At 34.7% G+C, this 19,611-nt stretch overlaps 3 protein-coding genes and 1 pseudogene across 3 annotated transcripts; 2 read left to right on the plus strand and 2 right to left on the minus strand.

Annotated features, from left to right (window-relative positions):
* Window positions 1-4,907: 4,907 nt before the first annotated feature.
* On the plus strand, window positions 4,908-6,884 carry LOC123899205. The gene is made up of 5 exons (XM_045950279.1): window positions 4,908-5,039; window positions 5,243-5,521; window positions 5,626-5,908; window positions 6,005-6,105; window positions 6,193-6,884. The coding sequence occupies exons 2-5, from the start codon at window positions 5,258-5,260 to the stop codon at window positions 6,586-6,588; spliced, it is 1,044 nt and encodes a 347-aa protein (XP_045806235.1). The 5' UTR covers window positions 4,908-5,039; window positions 5,243-5,257; the 3' UTR covers window positions 6,589-6,884.
* Window positions 6,885-8,901: 2,017 nt separating this feature from the next.
* On the minus strand, window positions 8,902-11,158 carry LOC123899712 (annotated as a pseudogene).
* Window positions 11,159-11,836: 678 nt separating this feature from the next.
* LOC123899206 (bifunctional dihydrofolate reductase-thymidylate synthase) lies at window positions 11,837-16,855 on the plus strand. Its single transcript, XM_045950280.1, has 12 exons — window positions 11,837-12,137; window positions 12,270-12,784; window positions 12,869-13,268; window positions 13,346-13,390; window positions 13,621-13,686; window positions 13,871-13,932; window positions 14,024-14,098; window positions 14,185-14,350; window positions 14,455-14,578; window positions 15,437-15,543; window positions 15,675-15,791; window positions 16,329-16,855. Exons 2-11 carry the CDS (start codon window positions 12,360-12,362, stop codon window positions 15,783-15,785), a joined length of 1,581 nt encoding a protein of 526 aa, XP_045806236.1. The 5' UTR covers window positions 11,837-12,137; window positions 12,270-12,359; the 3' UTR covers window positions 15,786-15,791; window positions 16,329-16,855.
* Window positions 16,856-17,892: 1,037 nt separating this feature from the next.
* LOC123899207 lies at window positions 17,893-19,266 on the minus strand. The gene has a single exon (XM_045950281.1). The coding sequence runs from the start codon at window positions 18,928-18,930 to the stop codon at window positions 18,115-18,117; it is 816 nt and encodes a 271-aa protein (XP_045806237.1). The 5' UTR covers window positions 18,931-19,266; the 3' UTR covers window positions 17,893-18,114.
* Window positions 19,267-19,611: the final 345 nt, after the last annotated feature.

Here is a 19,611-nt window from a genome sequence, read left to right on the forward strand (position 1 = left end):
AGTATCATCATCACATATGAATGGGTTACGACCTAATCCTACCAATCCACCTTTAAGTGATTTCAAAGACCTTATACATATTACACAATACTACAACCCTCTTCGAATCATCATACCGATTCACAGACGAACATATTTTCAAGCTTACCATTCTAATTTATCGACATGCGATGCGACTTACCTGAAGAAATGGGTGTACCGTACTGCGGCAATGTGGGCATGGGAGACCAACAATGAGAACTTTGTAAATACAATCATAACAAAAAAGTGCCCACACTGTGTTACTGAGTTGATTTAATCATCACAACAAATCGAGCATTCAACATCATTATATTTAATCACTTGAATCATGTTTCCCTCGTAAACAAACCAGGTTAAAATTATCGAGATGCAAAGAGTCAACGTACCAGGGTCTAGTGCAAGATAATCGGAGATTGTCAATTTAATATGAATTTTTTAAAACATTCAAAGTATAAGATAAAAATAATTAAAATATAGATTTAGAAATTAATTTTTGAGTTTTTTCTTTTGCGAAAAACTTTTTATAATATTTTAAACATATATCTGCAAAAGAAATTATTCAAAAATATTTAAAAATATAAGAATAATTCAAGTCAGCTTACCATTTCATAGACGAAAATATTTTCAAGCTTACCATTTATAATTTCATCGACATGCGATGCGACTTACCTGAAGAAATGGGTGTAACGTACTGCGACAATATGGGCATGGGAAACCAACAATCAACAATGAGAACTTTGTAAATACAATCATAACAGAAAAAGTGTCCACACTGTGTTACTAAGTTGATTTGATCATCAGAACAAATTGAGCATTCAACATCATTATATTGAGTTCACGGTTAGTCACTTGAATCATGTTTCCCTCGTAAACCATGTTAAAATGATCCAGATTCAAAGAGTCAACGTACTAGGGTCTAGTGCAATATAATTGAAGATTGTCAATTTTTTTGTTGAACAAATTTGTTTTTTAACATGCAAAAATGAGATATATTAATTAAAGAAGTAAACGAGCTCAAAGAGCCTTCTCGCCAGTCTCATACTGTCGTGGAATTCCAATAAAAATCTCATGCAATCCTTCTCTTCCATAAATCTAATCTAATTACATTCTTTAAAATTTAAATTCTTTTTTTTTTAATTAACAAAGTATTGATGATAATAATTGTTTAATAGCTAAACACACTTTTTTAAAAAAAAAAATCCATATCATCATATAGTCACCAGTCATGGTTGGACGAACGCCACAACAAGACAAGAAATCAACATCACAAGGATTTGTACAATTTGTGAGTTGTCGCAAGCTCAATAATTTATATAATATGTACAATTTATGAGTTGTCGCAAGCTCAACAATGGTGGTTTCTGAATACCCTTTGGAGCTGTTAATTAAAAACATGCAGTCACTGGTTCAAACTTTGCTTATTGAATACTGAACTTATTCATTGCTGAATGTCTCATATCTGAAGAAAGATTATCTGACGCGGAAAGTACACCATGATTATTAACACAGGGTTCTCCATGTGTTGCGCAACAATGAATAAGTTCAGCAAGTGCGACGAAATCTCCGGTGCGGTTTTGCAAATCTAGTTTCCTACAGCCAAGCTTAGCTCTAAAGTCTTCGAAAATCATAACATTCTGCGGTCCCAAACATCCATGGGTGAGCTTGTTTTTCTGAAATTTTCTGCACCGTAAACAATGTCTCTGTGCACAACATATGATTTATATAAATAAAAAAACAAAAGAATCAAAATATTCAAGACACAATTAAAACTAATTAACTTATTACCTTATTATTTTAAGGAAGAAGGCAGATGGTGCACCGTGATTGCCAAGTTTAGCCACAAATTCCGGATTCAAACGATCCATAAACCATTCTTTGGTTGGACCCATGATGGAAAGTTGAGTATTATGAAAACATTTTGCTAAGAATTCAGCCAACGAACACTGTGCTCTTTCGAGCACTAGTTGGACCCTATCACTGAGTTGAACATAACTATATAACCTTAGTATATTCTTATTCTTCCCATCATCCATTCGAGTATATGCCTCAATCTCGGTCTTAGCTTTTTCGAAGTTCTCTATCTCCTTCACGGCAACTTGTCGAAGCTTGTATTCTGCTCCCCACACGTGTGTGTAAGTTGTTCACCTTTCACGAGTATATTACCTTGATTAAGTTTTCTTATGGCGTCCATCTCCTAGAATGGTTGATTGACCATTCCTCGATCTTGCTTTTGATTGACTCTGGGTTGCTTTGGTTTCTCAACAAGCTGCGTCGAGTCTAATTCAACATCTGTATTATTTGTTGATTTCGGACTGTTAAGCTTGAAGAAGTCATCATTGTTTACTGCTTTACGTAAGGAGTAGCGCTAATACGTGGACCGTTTCCGTGTTGACGGTCGGTCCATTCGCCTCATATTTTTAGGGACTAGTATATATATTTCTTTTTTCTTTTTTTATTAATATAATAAAAAGATATAGATAAATGATGGATGAAGTCTGCTTTGTCTCTAGATGTTCTTCTCCTTATTAAAATAAATTATATAATTCCAAAAAAAATAAAATGATGACAATTTAGGAAAAAATATAGAGAAATATTATTTAGACACATTTTTGAGACAAAAATACAACACATTGGGACAATTATGTCATTTCATATCCTTCTCTCTTCCACCATCATTATTTTTTCTTTACCAACTTATACTTTTTATTAGAGAAATGACATAATTACCCCTGTTGTATTTTTGTCCCAAATATGTGTTTAAATAACATTTCTCAAAAATAAATATCTTGGTCAAAAAGGAAAAAATCAATATCATATTCTTACCAAATCAATATCATATAAACGTCACAATTTTTAATTTAATTTTATTAAATTGATCGAAAAAGTGCAACCTGTTTATTCTTTCTCTTCTCTTCCTTGCGCGGTAAGTTTCTCCTATTTATGATTCAAAAAAAAAAAAAGTTTCTCCTATTTCGTTTCTGTTGGGGTTGATTGCAATGTAAGTCCCACATTGCTAATGAAGAAAAAAAAAAGGTCAAAGAAATTATATTGAAGAAGTCCCACATCGCTTAGAATGGTGAAGCAATGGGGGAATCAAGGCTATATAATGGACCTAAGTTCTTTGTTTATAATTGCTCCAGTCAGTAGCACTTTAAACTTATATCTGACTTTTTGTTTTTCTCTTGTACTCTTGTATTAGAGGGTTGAGAGATGTAGTTAGGTATTTGCTTTGGAGAGTGTGGGTGTATTGGGGGCCAAGGGAAGGTTGAGGGTAGTCTATGTGTTGTAACAATTTTCACATAGTGTTTATTCTCTGGTTGTCGGTTTTGACAACGACCGTGGTTTTTTCTCCGGTTTGGAGTTTCCACGTTATATTCTTGTGTTGTTGATTGCATTCTTTTATTTTCTCTATGCCGGTTTTTCCCAACAACTGGTATCAGAGCTCTTGGTTTGATTCAGGAGGAGGGAGTTCCGCTGTGAAGTTTAGGCTAGAGAAAATTGATGGAAGAATCATGTTTGGCTTGTGGAATATTAAGTCAAGGATGTGGTGATGCAATTCGGGTTACACAAGGTCAGCCTGGAGAGGCGGTGGTAATAATACTCGACATCAGCCTGGAGAGGCGGTGGTAATAATACTCGACATCAGCCTGGAGAGGCGGTGGTAATAATACTCGGGTTACGTCTGAAACAACAACTTATTATGAGAATCGGTGGAGTTTAAATCATGGACTTTGGATGCTCCGGTCACATGTGTTTTGAAGAAAGAGTACTTTGAAACCCCTAGAGCTGGTTGAAGGTGGAGTTGTTCATCTTGGAAACGGAAAAACTTGTAAGGTTCAAGGTATGGGTGAATTTCTTTTAACACAATGCGAGATATTTTCTTGAACTTTGATGCATAGATAATAGGTAGATACTTGTTAGATAGCTCTACTATTATTGGTTATGCATTTGTTACTAGTGGTGATTCTCATGTTTTGGTTAAGTTGTGGATCTTCGGGTGGGTACTTGTTAGTGACATGAGTTTAGTTGGACTAGTGAAACAAGGTTTACTAGGTGATGTAACTAGACTGGAATTGTTGGAGTCTAACAATGGCCTGAAGGTGGTTTCAGAGCAGTTTAAAGTTGTTCAAGTGGCACATGGGCATCGGTTGACATGGATGCAAGGTGTGTAATGATAGCGTGCGGGCATTGGTTGACATTGATGCAAGGTACGCGGTTATCTCGATGGCTGATGAACTTCCGGAGAAAGCCAACATGGAAGTTGCACCATAAATTTTCAGCAAGGTTTCGAGATGAAATTCTTGGATGGCTTGGTTCCAAGTGAAGAAAATTCTTGGGATGGTTTAGTTCCAAGTGGAGTGTACTTTTTATGGTGGAGTATGATAATTTAATTTGTCGGTATAGACAATGAGAATTATGATTGTCGGTGAAGACAATGATTGTCGGTATAGACAATGGAAGCAATAGATAATGATTGTCGGTGTAGACAATGAAGATTGAAGACAATTACAATCAAGGTGGAGATTGTTGGGGTTGATTGCAATGTAAGTCCCACATTGCTAATGAAGAAAAAAAAAAGGTCAAAGAAATTATATTGAAGAAGTCCCACATCGCTTAGAATGGTGAAGCAATGGGGGAATCAAGGCTATATAATGGACCTAAGTTCTTTGTTTATAATTGCTCCAGTCAGTAGCACTTTAAACTTATATCTGACTTTTTGTTTTTCTCTTGTACTCTTGTATTAGAGGGTTGAGAGATGTAGTTAGGTATTTGCTTTGGAGAGTGTGAGTGTATTGGGGGCCAAGGGAAGGTTGAGGGTAGTCTATGTGTTGTAACAATTTTCACATAGTGTTTATTCTCTGGTTGTCGGTTTTGACAACGACCGTGGTTTTTTCTCCGGTTTGGAGTTTCCACGTTATATTTTTGTGTTGTTGATTGCATTCTTTTATTTTCTCTATGCCGGTTTTTCCCAACAGTTTCTAATATCATCATCGATTAGGGTTTGGAGTTTGAACGCGGTAAGTTTCTCCTATTTGGTTTCTAATATCATCATCGATTCGTAGGTTTTTTGGCACAATCTAGTGTAGGATCGTTAGATATTGTTTTTGTTTTCTTTGTTTTATGTTTTTTGTTTTCCAATCGGTATTCGATTATATATATATGTGTCTCATTAGTATGTATGATATTCTTCTGAATTGAATTGGTTTTCTTGAATTGGAAGGGTGATTCCTGGAAGATGGTAGTTCATAGAGGAGTTCTGAATGGAGGGCCAATGAAAGTATTCAGAGAAGGGATTTCTTTGGTTATCAATTTTTGGTGGCAGATTCGACGGAATCGTGATGTTGTTTACCGTGACCTTAATCAACTTCGTCGCTGCCTGTTTGATTGGTTCATTCAATCCGAAGTTCCGCCTTCTGTTTCTTCTGCAACGATGAAACTCGAGCATCTACTTCGTCTTTATAGAATAGATATCATAGATCTTGATAACAGCCTTGAAGAGGTATGTATGTAGGTTTATGGAATAGATATCATATATCTTGATAGATAGGTTTCTGAACAACTAGTGGTTATGTAAATGTAATGTATGTATATGTATGTATGTAGGTTTCTGAACAACTAGTGGTTATGTACCGTGAATGTTTACAAGGTGATTTTAGCTCTGTTGAGATCATCCAGGAAGCCAATTTGAGGCTAGCTCGCCATCTAATACGGCCCAATTCGTCTGAAGTGGATGATGCTTCTCAAGTGTTTAGACAAGGGATATGTTTGCTTATGGAGAATTTGTGGGTGCGCAATGTCTTCATTCATCAATTGTGTCAATCTAACCCCCACCTAATGCTTCAAGAACTTGCTGATGACATTCTCTTTTGGTTCACTCAAACCATAAGTACACAATTTTGATTAATCTTTAATTAACTACTTTTCCTTTTATCTTTTTATTTATCTATACTGATACTGATTTTCTTTTTTCATTTCAAAAAAGAGCCGCTTTCTTTGGCTTACTTAGAAAGGATTCTCAGGAACGAACTGTATTCTCGTCCTATAAATCATGATGTTGCTGCTACTAATGGCATCACTGAAGAGGTATGCATGATTTTTCTCTTCTAAAACTTATGCTCCTTTATCCTTTGAACACAAACGTGCAATGTTAACTTGTTCATGATTCTTTAGGTAGCTACCAAACTCATGCTTATGCATAAAGAATGCTTACAAGGCAACTTTAGCTCTGTCGAGTTACTCAGGGGGGAAAGTCTCAACCAGGATCAATTAGGAATGTCAGAGAGAATTGGTGTTGCTCCTCTGGCTGCTGCTGTTCCCGTTGTTTCGGAAAAGATACGTGTGGAAAGGCAAAGGGAGAGGGAACAAAGAGAGAAGATACGTGTGGAAAGACAAAAGGAGAGGGAGAGGGAGAGAAGGTGGTTAGAGGATAAGGATGCTGCCATGGGAAAGAAGAGCAAGATTACTACAGATAGGGATCATGATATAAGCGAGAAACTTGATCTTGGTTATGCTTCTACTAATGAGCAAGGGAGAATGGTGGTGTATGATGAAAGGCTATTCAGCTAGAATAGAAAAAGGTGAATGGATTTTTAAATGACTCCTCATGACAGTTTTATCTTTGCATGTATGGTTAATTTAGGTTCGAAAGAACATTGAAGTATGTTGCTTGAATGAGATGCATTATTTTGGTATGGCCTGTTCTTTATCCGACTGCAACATGACCATATGGACTAGTGTAATATTCTTCTTCACCGCATTTTTTCGTATCTGGTTATTCTTGAATTGTATGCTAGTACAGTACGTCGTTTATGCCTTTTCAATGTTATAACTGAGTGCAACATGACCATGTTGGTTGGTTGACACATGTTAGTTTTGTTTTGAGTTTGATTTGATTGTTGTTTGAAAATATGATGCAATTTGTGTTAGACCTTAGATGCAATTTGTGTTAGACCTTAGTAGTCTACTGAACCACCCAATTTTGATAATCCTGCTAAACCATTTTATAAAATCTGACATTTTTCAAAAAAATAAATTTATGCGGGTATAATTGTTTAAATGACATTATAACATCATAATAAAAAACTATATCGACTTCAAAACTCTAGATCTAAGCATGGATACAATTTAAATTAAACCAGAAATTAAATAAAAATATTGTTGGCTCTGAAGATCAACTTAATGATGTGAAAAGTGAAAGAGTTGTACATATGCAGTAAACCTTTAGAGTTGGTATCAAATGTAGCCAAGCGGGGGCAAAAAACATGTATTTTAGTATTTAACGATATTTATAAAAAACCTATGGACACATGCAATCAAAGTAACCCACCATCCATTCACATTGTTTTGGTCTTATTTACACTAGAACACTGACGATAGAGCCACTGCTTGGATGTTACCCTAACCCAACCCGGGAACGAACCAGGGGGAACTGCAGCATGGGGGATGTCTGCGTCTCATCGTAAGGCTCATTTTTAGGTTTTGGTTTAAGGGCGGGCAGGTTCATCTGATCAAGGGATGCATTGATACTGAAACAATGTAGTAACTGCTTCAAACAGATTTGTTCAGCCTGCAAAAACAAATGGAAAAACTAGCTTACTATTCTATCAAAGGCTATTTACAAAGCTGCTTCGTGTACTGTGTAGTGTACATAACATATACTCTAGCACCTCTCCCTAACTACCTAAACATAGGGTGAGGCGGAAGGAAGTTGTGAACTACTTAAACGCTTATTTTTTCCTTGACTTCTCGCATAATTGGACCTCAGATATAGGTGTGGTGAGGATGTCAGCCTCTTGCTGGTGACCTTTTCTAAAACAAAAAGTTATCTAACTCCCATATGTTTGGTCTTAGAGTGTGCGTAATTGAGTCGTGACTCAGGGTAACAGTGCTTTAATCGTTGGAGAAGATAAACGTGAGTCGACATTGGAACCTACAGTTCATGTAAAAGGGATTGAACTCAAATAACCTCAGTGGCAGTAACTGCCTTTTATCATCAACATCAGAGGCATACTTGTCTGAAAATAAGTATTCCAACAAGTAATAACATAAAATATAATAGTTAGTTGAATTTTTTTTTGTAGTTTAGATTGTTTGTGCTTGTAAGTGATATCGGAGGGAGTGTGTGGGGCAGAAAGTTGTTTTGTGGTTTGGTGAGGGACACAAGTTTGGATGCTGTGTTGTCTCTTGTACATTGTTTTGGCCATTAATCTACTCTTTCTCATCAATTTGAATGATAATGATGCTCCATTAATCTACTCTTTCTCATCAGTTTGAATGATGATAACCTTGTGTGTCTCTTGTTGCTTTTTAATAAATGAGTATGAAGTAGTATATGAAATTATTAGTTAGTATCTTAAAACCAGAAACATCATATATTCACTTTTTATTTGTTGTGACATGTTTATGGTAGATGAAGACTTAGAAAAACTATAGAAACTATCAAGAAGGATCTAGGGATTAATGAGTTGGATAAAAATATATTTTTTGATAGAACACTACGGCGTTGTTTGATTCATGTAGCCGACTCCACTTAGTGGTATAAAACTTGGTTGTTTGTTGTTGTAACATGTATGGTAGCCTGGTAGATGATGTTTATAATTAGTATCCGGACCCGTGCCAAGCACGGGAAAAATGTGACAAAATAAAGGCAAATATACTTCTTAACTGATGCCCAGAACCCGACTCACCTATTTCAGTAATTGCATCAATAAACTCTCTATCATCATCTATTAAATTCAGGGCACCACATGCCTCCTGATAAGTATCATATGTTTTGCCATCAACCGTTTGCAGGTATTGGAGAATGAACAATGTTTTAAAAATTCAAATATTTCTTTATTTTGTCCTAATGATAATTTTGAAGTATTTTTTTTAGCATACTCAGTTTGTGGAGTGCCCTGCTTTATCTACCTGTTTGAGACCAAGGACTAATCTACAAAGGTAACATTCTGCAGCTTCTACGCTCGCATTCCAAAAATACAATGCCGCAGCACATTTACAATCCTGTAAACATAAACTCGAACACACATCTCGGCTAATATTAACTGTTTGAGGAACACCTATGAGTATACTACTTACATTATCAATTTCCAACATTTCTGCCTTTTCACCGCTGCAAAAATCTTCGGAAAATCCTTCACTACAATCATAACTACCCTTTTTGCCATTTGTCAAAATCTCAATACATGAACATGTATTGGAAAATGTACATATACCATAAGGTCTACAAGAATTTGGAAGATCACATGTATTGTTAAGTGCTTGAAAAGAAGCCTCAAATTTTCGTTTCTCTTGAATAGTAATAAAGGCCAAAATTTCCTGTTTCATTCTTAAGTAGTTGTTGAATAGTTTGAGATGGAATTTGAGCTATTTTCTTGTATTTAACATCAAACAGTAGAACTTAGCTTAATATATGTAATACTTCTATTCATTGAAGGCTGAAAGTTCCAATAAGAATACCTCAATTTACCCGAATTCACATACAATGCAACCTTGTTGTTCTCGATTTCGAATGAGTAGAACATGCTTGAGTTGATTAGTGAAGGTGTTAGTCGAGTTGCTACATCAAGTTGCTGGCCTCGGAGCATTACATTTGTTGGAAAATTGAAACTTTGCCGTTTTACATTGTTAAATTCATCCACAAGCACAAGGTTTCCTGTGTTCTGTATTTGCAATCTCTGCTTCAAAATGAGTCAATGCAAAAATTCACCTATTAGATGCTGCTTCAAAAGTTCCATTAGGGTCAATTTACAAGTCCATTCATGCCTTTGTTATTAAATAGCAGTGCTATAGCATAGCAGAATATGAACAAAATACTATTATTTCGTAATAGGCTATTTAGTACAAAATATTGTCAAATAGCGGATACAACAGTGCTATAGTACCATTGCGTAGCAGAATTTGAACAAACCACGGTTTTTTGCAATATGGATTAACAACATCGATCATGCCTATGGTAGAATATACAAAGTAGTATACCTCAGGATAGTTGTCACCATCGATCTTTTGAAGCTTCTGGAGGAGATCCCTTGCAGCTTTGTTCATACTTTTAAGACCCTGAGCACAAAGCATGCTAGTCAGAAATTGTGTGAAACTTATTTCAATATGAAAAATCAGTTATAACAATTGATATGATATTCATAATTATAAAATAGTCTTAGAAGTAGAATATTGTACACCACTCCTTGCATATCCAAGATAGTTGTGCTTTGGATGTGCTTCTTTGCGGCAATTGAACACGCAGGCAACTTCTCAGTAAAAGTCCTCTCGAACTCTCTTACATGGTACTTGAGATAACGTTCCATCGATGTTACTTGCAGCAACTTGTTACAATCAACCTGACCCAACCTTTCAATGTAAACAGGTCTACCATCCTTATCAACTCCATGATGCCCTTGTGGATAGTATTTTAGAACCTCATCTTTTTCCTCGAATTCAAAATCCTTATAACAGAAAACAATGTAAGATAAGAATACATAAGTAAATAAAGTTATGCAGAAGTATATGATATGAACATGATTTTTTTCCACTTGAATATACCTCCATGATAGTGTCAGCACCAAATTCACTCCTCCACTTAAGCATATCTGACCACATTTGTTTTGTTTTCTCTATGTCATACTTTCTTGCCCTTAAAAATCTAAAACATGGTACAGTAAAATTATAGGTCCGTTAGAGCAATGAAATCACATAAAATAGAACTACTCATGCTATAACTAAAAATATGGATTCGGTGCGAGTTTTAGATTACAGCCGTCTAATATCAAATTAACAGTCGAGATCATTTTAAACTGATTTTTTTTTTGTACCATGAGAACGGTTGATGATATAAGAAACTGTGTAACCTTAGCATCATATGACTCAAAATTACACTATGCGACAAGTGTTACATTAGCATCATATGAGGATCATCATGTTTTGCGGGTAATAGCTCGTCCAAGATAAGTGTTTGGCGAAAAGTGTCAACTGCCAGTAACTCTTCAGCATCAAAATCGTCCTGAATAGCGATAGATACAACCCTGCTGTGCTTCCTCCCCCTCTTGGCGAAGGAATGCTTGAACTTGGTTGAGGCACTCTTTGCCACCTTCTTTATAGACCCAACCCTTTTCTTCTTTTCATCTTCAGAATGTTCCATTTCATGACCTGTGTTTAGATCACCAACAAAATTTACTAATCCAAAGTTTTGGCAAACATTCATATTTCCATTTCATATTTTGGATGGTACAAAAGGTTGTGCATGGTAAGAGTGTCACACGTAAGCGTCACATCCGATTAAATTATTGAGAATAAACGTGAGAATGACTTAGATATAAATATTCATATAGATATAAATACTAAAATTTAGTTAGAATAAATATTTAGAAATATTTTATACTCCGTAGCATATAAGAACAAATTACTAATATCTTTTATGTTTCTATTTCGTAGAAAGGTAGAAATTTAAAATATTATTAAAATTTATAAGAACAAATTAGTAAATACTCCTATAGTAGTAATATTTTTTATGTATAAATTAATAATTAATATACAATATTTTTTAACCATCAGTTTAATCTGATTCGGAGTCAGTTTTGGCATCAAGTCTTTTTAGTGTTTTTAATTTTTTTTTCTATATGTTTTTTTTTACTAAATTTTCGATAATTTTATTTTTATTTTTTTTCCTTCATATTTTTATGCATAGAATCACCTTTTTGTTTTTTTTTCTTTCTATTTTTACCTATATCTTATTAATAGAGTAAAATTATGATGAAAAATATAATTTACTTTTTTTTTGACGAAAATATAATATTTGAAATATTAGTAGAATATTAGAAGTAGATAATAAATATTGTGTAAAATCAAAACGATGTAGGTTTGGTCTAGTAGTGAGGGATTTGAGTAGTATGCATGAGGTCCTAGTTTCGATTCCTAAACCAAAAAACGATCTTCACTCACATCTAAACGAAAACCGATAAACCTTTTCAACTCAAATATGAATCGAATTTGGAATCCATAAAACCTTGTTTCTGTTGTAAACCCTCTGACACGCACGCACAAAACCCTCTCTTGCGGTTGCGGTGGGTGAATCCCTCTAACTTTACGATTAATTCAAAATTCCGCGCCTCTGTTTCAAACCGGTATTATTCCCTTTTCTTCCTATATTGCACGCATTTGTTTTTCCTTTCACTAATTAACAACAATCATTTAATTTTGTTGCCCAAATATTTGTTTTTTACTTTTAATTTACTATTTTTTTTTTTGGGTTTCAGATTGCCCTGCACATCCAAAATAATTGGTTGTGCAGTCCTTGTTTACTTCGAAACCAATCTTTAAGTTTAATTCGGTTTCGAAGTTCTACTATGGCTGCAAATGCCAATGCCAATGCCAATGACAGCATTAGCCCACTGCCTAACTTGCAGAGGGCTTACCAAGTAGTAGTTGCTGCCACCGAAGAGATGGGAATCGGTAAAGATGGAAAATTACCGTGGAGATTACCTACCGATCTCAAGTTTTTCAAGGAAATCACTACGACAACATCTGAATCCGGGAAGAAGAATGCCGTTGTTATGGGAAGAAAAACATGGGAGAGTATCCCTCTTCAGTTTAGGCCTCTTCCTGGCCGTCTTAATGTTGTTTTGACTCGTTCGAGTAGGTTAGATAGTGCAGCAGTAGAAAATGTTGTTATATGTAGAAGTATGTCTTCTGCATTAGAACTTTTAGCTGCTTCTCCTTACAGTACGTCGATTGAGAGAATATTTGTTATCGGGGGCGGTGAGATATTTAGGTATTTACTTTGTCTCTATTATTTCCCTTTCATGTTAAGTATTGTCTATGTTGTCGACTTATAGTTGATTATTTTCGTGTATAGAGAGGCTCTCAATGCACCTGAATGTGAAGCTATCCATGTCACAGAAATTCAAGCAAACATTGAGTGTGACACTTTTATGCCTCCAATTGATACCACTGTATTTCGGCCATGGTACTCGTCCTTTCCTAAGGTGGAAAACAATATTCGATATTCTTTCACCACTTATGTGCGTGTAAGGAGTTCTGCAACAGAGCCCCTGAGTCAGAATAGTGATTCACTTTTTGATAACAATTCAGCTTCTAAAAAATTTGAGGTTCAGAATTTTTCTTTTCTTCCTAAAATGATTTTTGAGAGACATGGGGAGTACATGTATCTTAATCTGGTTCAAGAAATCATATCTCAAGGTACCACCAAGGGTGATAGGACAGGGACTGGGACCTTGTCAACATTTGGTTGCCAGGTAAAACTTCAACTTCAGTTACTGTCCTGATGCAATTTATATGCTTACGTCATCTCACGTCTGTAATAATTCCACAGATGCGATTCAATCTGCGCAGAAGCTTTCCTCTTCTAACAACCAAGGTGTGTATGTAGCAGAATTATGGTTTATGATGTGTTAATCTACTGTATAAAATAACTTGTTATAGTTGATTCATTTATTGGTTCACTATTTTTGGTCTTTATTACGGAAGAGCCGTTTTTATTATTTACTCATTTGTTCGTTTACTACTTTCGGTCTTTATTGGGGAAAAGGAATATCTGTTTGTATATTTTTATAAAAAGTTGAAGTGATATCTACATTTGATTGCTAGAGAGTATTTTGGCGAGGGGTCGTTGAAGAGCTTCTTTGGTTTATCAGCGGCTCAACAAATGCCAAGGTATTTATATCCTTTACCAATCTTATGCACAATCATATAAATCCTCAACTTTATTAGTTCGCTAACCAATTGACATGAACCAAATATTGTGCTGCATAGGGCTGGGGTACTTTGTTATTTGAGCTTAGTTTTGTCAGAGGCAGAACTATTGAAAGCATGTTATTTAACTCACTTATATTGACAGGTGTTACAGGAAAAAGGCATTCATATATGGGATGATAATGCATCCAGGGAATTCCTTGATAGGCGAGCATGATTGTTAATTGCTGTAACTTTTAAATACAAATTGTACACTTTACTTCTTCCATTTATTGACTGGCTTTACATTTTATTACAGCATTGGTTTGTCAGAGAGGGAGGAGGGTGACTTAGGACCTGTTTATGGGTTTCAGTGGAGGCACTTCGGTGCTAGGTATGTGGATTTAGACCTTTTCTCACTAGGTCAATAGACTATTTATATGGTAATGTGTTCTTTACTCTCCATATTATATTTTGTAGGTATACTAACATGCATAATGACTACACCGGCCAAGGAATTGATCAGCTTTTAGATGTTATCAACAAGATAAAGCATAATCCAGATGATCGGAGGATCATTCTCTCTGCATGGAATCCAGCAGATCTTAAATTGATGGCTCTTCCTCCCTGCCACATGTTTGCACAGGTCTGCAATTTCATTTGAGAAATTTCACTTTGAAAACTCTCTCCCCCTACCTCTCTAGTCTCTCCGTCCTTTTTAATTTATATTCTCAAATTTAACTTTTGCAGTTCTATGTAGCAAATGGGGAGTTATCATGTCAAATGTATCAGCGATCTGCTGACATGGGCCTGGGAGTGCCATTTAACATTGCATCTTATGCCCTCTTGACATGCATGATTGCTCATATTTGTGGTATGCAAATTTATCCATACATCTGCTGTAAAGTAACTATGTTATAATATGTATAAACCATCTTAAATCTTGAGGTTTTGTGCGGGTAATAAGAGATGATATATGTTTTTTTTTTATTTGGTTATAAATGTCTTTTTAATCTTGTTAGTTGGTGGTGGTTGTATTAATTTCCTGTGCAGGGTCAGCCCAATCTTGATTTAGTTGTTTTTGTTAAATTGAGATTTACCCTAGGAAGTTAGCCTCATTTGGTTTGTTCAAACTATTAGAGTTGTAATATAAAGACCATTCATTTATTTTCACCTTACAACTCAAGTTTTTGGGATATTTGATTTGCCCAAGTAGAAGTAGAAGTAAAACAGAAAATATGGTTAGAAATACAAGCTGGTTTTATAGTGTTGAGTTATGCCCCAACCCAAGTTTTAAGAGTAAGGTTAGAAGTACAATAATCAGTAAGATAATTAGAGTTTCCCCCGGTGTAGAATAGATGGTAGTCTTGTCTTAGGTGGTTCGGGTATGTGAGGAGTAGGCTTGTAGAAGAGGGGTGTTTAACAGATGGAAGATAAGCTTAATAGCTAGTGGTAGATCAAAGAAAACTATAGGCAAAACCATTAAGAGAAACGTTTAGGGGTAAATGGTCTTTGGATCTTATGCTTGACAGGATTTTATGGGATCAACTGATTCACCCAGTGGGAAACTGGAAAGAGCTTGGTGGTGGTTTTTTTTGTTGTAGGATTGAAGGTCAGGTGTTGTTGTGCTTGGGGTTCAAAAGTTTATTGGGTTGATAATATCATTATAGATATCAATAAGTAATTTGAAATTGAAACTATCAATTCTTATATTATGTCTTTTTCTTGTCAGGACTGGTTCCGGGTGATTTTATCCATGATATTGGGGATGCACATGTTTACCAAACTCATGTGAAGCCTTTGCAGGACCAGCTTCATAACCTGCCAAAACCTTTTCCAGTATGTGTAATGTTTAAGAAATTTATTGGCTTTAATGTAGTCAGGCACACAGTTTTTTTTACCATTTAGCACTACTTTAGATTTGTGGTTGGTTACACTTTTACTTGCTGACTAAACTGACCCCAATGCAGACTTTGAAGATTAATCCACAGAAGAAAGATATCGATTCTTTTGTGGCTACTGATTTCAAGCTCATTGGTTATGATCCTCACCAGAAGATTGAGATGAAGATGGCTGTTTAAAATAAGGTAGATCTTAGTCCCTACTTCAAGTTGTTTCTGCTGTTTGAAATGAGGCAAAATGCAATTTAGTTTTGTTGGATATTCGTTTACCATTAAGGTGATTCAGTTTTTATAGAATGCGGATTGGTGCTTTCTTTCTTATGGTCCATGTGATCAGAGCCTTGTTGAGCATGCAGACTAAAGTCAAGTGCTGTATGACATACTAAATGCCCACATAACTTTTTGGAAATAAGTGCTTATAAAAATATATATATTAAGTTTGAAAGAATTTAAAATTATTCTTATTTTCTTTCAAATTTGGATTCAAACTAGTTTTTATCATCAAATGGTATTTAGAAAAGTTATGCCAGTTTCATTATACCTGTTAATTGTTGGTTTTGCAATAATCCTCTATAAGTACATTATTGATTATCATGCTTTTGAGAGAAATTTATGAGAATGCTTCATATTTGTGGTGCATTTTTGTTTTACCTGTAATTTTTTTTTTGAATGGCTGTTTTACCTGTAACTTGATTTTCACATTTTATTATACTCATGTTTCAGGCACAACCCTCAAATTTATGGACTAACAGCAAATAGTTGAACGTACTTCAATGCAGTCAATTCCTAGATGGGAATGAAAAGTTCGTTTCAGAAGCAAAGCAACTAAATGATAAGTTTGTATGTAACTTTTTTTTTTGCATTTATCTGCTGCTAAACTGTGCGAGAAAGAGAGGTGCACTGCGTAGCTTTTCCGGATAAACGGATTGGAAGTATAAATCGTAGTTTTAAGAAGGGTGATTGTTCTTCTCCCCCTACATTGCTCTGAATCCCTCCACTCTCACCGAAAGATATCTTTCGGTAGTGTATTTTTTTTACGTGCGTAATGCTGGGGAAAAGAGCAATTATCTTTTAGAAGATTCTAGTAAATTGTGGGCAGCTTCTTGGTTCTTAGCGGACTATACATTTTTATAGTATTCCATTACTTGTAATTTAATTAAAAAAGTGTAACACCCGACCCATCTCGAGAATGGTTTCACATGTGCAACTGCTTTGAAAGCATATGAAATTATTATTGTGAAGTGTTTCAAGGAAGGGAGCTTCTCATTAAAAAAAAAAAAAAAACTTGTGGGGTGGGGCGGGTGGTGATGTTAGTAAACACTAAGGGAGCTTCTCATTTTTATGGGCCGCGAAGCTTGGGACACTTGGTGGTTTTGTATTTTGCTCAATGGAATCTTACATATAGAGGCAGAGAGTAATTTTTATTTGAATTGAAATCCTGATGTGAAACTACTAATTTCACAATCATTTTTCAATTCCATAAGAAATCATAGGGGAAGGTTCATTGATCCATTTTATTGTTGAATTGAAGCTCATCAAAGAGGGTTAAGAAGGAAGGTCAAGATAGTGTACCTGGACAATTAAGTTGGGCAAGTGAGAAGAAAAGTTATCATAATATATTTTTTCTATTGTGTACTACCTTATACGACCCCTAATTGCCCACACTTGTTATTTTTATAATAATTATTATTATTAAATTAAAAGTAAGATGCACAAGGCCTAAACCTATAGTGGTAGACAGTTAGATTTTGGTGCCAAAAAATAAAGACTTGATTAGTGCCTAAAAAGGTTGTAATAATGTACTTTGGCTTGTTGAATTAGTGCCAATCACATTGTATGGCTTTTACATTGAGGACGGTAGGAAAAGTAGACGCATTCCTATTATATAAAAAGTTAAAGTAATAGGAATGCGTCTACTTACTTTCTCCCTATAGAGATGCAAGCTCAACTAAACTAGATTTTTTGAAATTTGCAGCTCATAAATAGTTTAAGAAGAGAAATATATAATTAATAACCTTTTACCTTTTGTTCAATCCAGCTTGATAGATTAATTTTTCAGTTTTGCATGAAAAATATCTGATTTACATAGAAAAAAACCAGGGCCACACCATAGGATGTGAATTCATTCTCAAAAATTAAAATGCTAGTTATTATCTTTCCTGTGTCTATCTGAGATGGAATCACAACCCTTCATCTGAAGCTCAGTTCTACTTGATCAAGTCAGTTCAGTTACTGAGTTTTAACTTTAGATAACACAAATATTCTTAGATTTGAAAACAAAACCCAATTAAATATAAACAGAACATGGTTTTATTATCCAAAATGTTATTTACTCACTTCCCCTAACCTTTATTTACATGATGATACAAGATACATCACATATTTGTTTGTTCATTAAAAAAGAAGAAAAATTTAGATAAAAAAACAGGAAAAGAAAAACCAGAAGGGTTTAGCTTAGTTTACAACCCAATTCCTGATAATATTTTCACACAAATTACACAGTAAATAGCTAGGAATAAAAGCTTTGTATTGCGTTTGTTCGTAGCTTCTGTTGTCGCGCAATAAATGCCTCGACTGTTTGACGAAATTCATCATTGCTCATTCCATCTTCAGGATATAAACAAGAACTTTTTTCCATCATTTTCTGTTTATCAAAATCAATGTTTCTCCTCTTTCTTTCATCATTCTCACTCTCACACCTTTGCAGAACTTTTTGTTCCTTCTCATCATCACTATTGACACCCCTCACCAATGTGATTTCCGATTGACACCTCCTATATTCTTTCACTTCCATACCTTTGCAACACTCTGTTTTTATCCCCTGTTTCTCTTCCAACTCCACTTTCTTATCATCATCACTTTTCTTACACTCTTTCTCAGAGAATTTCACCATGCAACGATCATTGTTTCGACGACCCTTTATGTTGTTTTCCATTTTTATGCTCAATTTTTTCTGTTCAAAACCTTGGACTCTCTGGTACATGCTGCTATTCTTAAGAAACTCAAGATACAGTTCATCTTCTGAACTTCTTTTTGCAGAATCATTAGATGAAAAATGACCAGATTGAGCAAAGAGTGTGATGATGATGATGTTTCCAATCAGAAAAACAAATCGAGGACTAACTGTGAAACCGTGAAAATACTCGCTCGACATCTTCAAAGCTAATGGTAGTTGTTGAAATGAAACTCTTGAAATCAAAACCAACACAACACACATCTCTACATACCTCAACAAATTTGCAATCTTTCGTAGCTGACGATGTTTTTGAACTTTGTTGGATTTCTCTGATTTTAGTTTATACAACTTGATTGAAGTTGAACCCATTTTATCTTAGTAAAAGAGCAATGAAACAGAACAAAACAGAACACTTTCTGTTTTTTTACTCTGTTTTGTTTTTAAATAAAAGGGACTGAAAATTTATGCATATAAACAATATCTGAAGAAACTGCAGCTATAATAGACACTGCAGTGATATTTAAGATTAGAAGCATGGAAATTGAGAGTGAATAATTTTTATTTTAAAGAAAAGATATTGGAGTGTGAGTAAGAATCTGAAGACAGAGTATCTATGTTTTGTTCTGTATTCTCTTTGGGTTTGGTCTTTTTTTTCGGAAATGAGTGGTCTTGTCTTCCTTTAATTTATAGAACCGAATCAAAAGCATGCATAAAACAAGTGTTCATAAAACAATATATTATTTAGAGTCACGAATCTAGTGCTTTTACTTTTCCCCAATAATATTCCATTTCCTTTCCTACTTTTTTTTTTTGTTAATTTATTTATCAATTTCCTTTTCTCTTAAACAATGATTTTTCTTTTCCTTCTTTTATTTGAAAATATGCAACATATATTCTAATTTGCTTTAGTCCAAAACAAAAAAATATATGGGTTTTCTAGATTTATGTTTAGAACATTATAATTTTTGAACATGGAATCAATTTAATATTAATTAATTTTTTAAAACATGAAAAGTATAAGATAAAAATATTGAAAATATTAACTGTGAT

Source organism: Trifolium pratense, linkage group LG7, assembly GCF_020283565.1.
Source record: "Trifolium pratense cultivar HEN17-A07 linkage group LG7, ARS_RC_1.1, whole genome shotgun sequence".
Taxonomy (NCBI): Eukaryota; Viridiplantae; Streptophyta; class Magnoliopsida; order Fabales; family Fabaceae; genus Trifolium; species Trifolium pratense.

Excerpts from the sequence above, each read along its gene's own strand:
- LOC123899207 (XM_045950281.1), bottom strand. The coding sequence starts at position 18,930 with ATGGGTTCAACTTCAATCAAGTTGTATAAACTAAAATCAGAGAAATCC.
- LOC123899206 (XM_045950280.1), top strand. The coding sequence starts at position 12,360 with ATGGCTGCAAATGCCAATGCCAATGCCAATGACAGCATTAGCCCACTG. Across the intron at positions 14,099-14,184 it reads TGGAGGCACTTCGGTGCTAG|GTATACTAACATGCATAATG; the intron begins GTATGTGGATTT and ends TATATTTTGTAG. Across the intron at positions 14,579-15,436 it reads CATGATTGCTCATATTTGTG|GACTGGTTCCGGGTGATTTT; the intron begins GTATGCAAATTT and ends TTTTCTTGTCAG.
- LOC123899205 (XM_045950279.1), top strand. The coding sequence starts at position 5,258 with ATGGTAGTTCATAGAGGAGTTCTGAATGGAGGGCCAATGAAAGTATTC. Across the intron at positions 5,522-5,625 it reads TTGATAACAGCCTTGAAGAG|GTTTCTGAACAACTAGTGGT; the intron begins GTATGTATGTAG and ends GTATGTATGTAG. Across the intron at positions 5,909-6,004 it reads TTGGTTCACTCAAACCATAA|AGCCGCTTTCTTTGGCTTAC; the intron begins GTACACAATTTT and ends ATTTCAAAAAAG.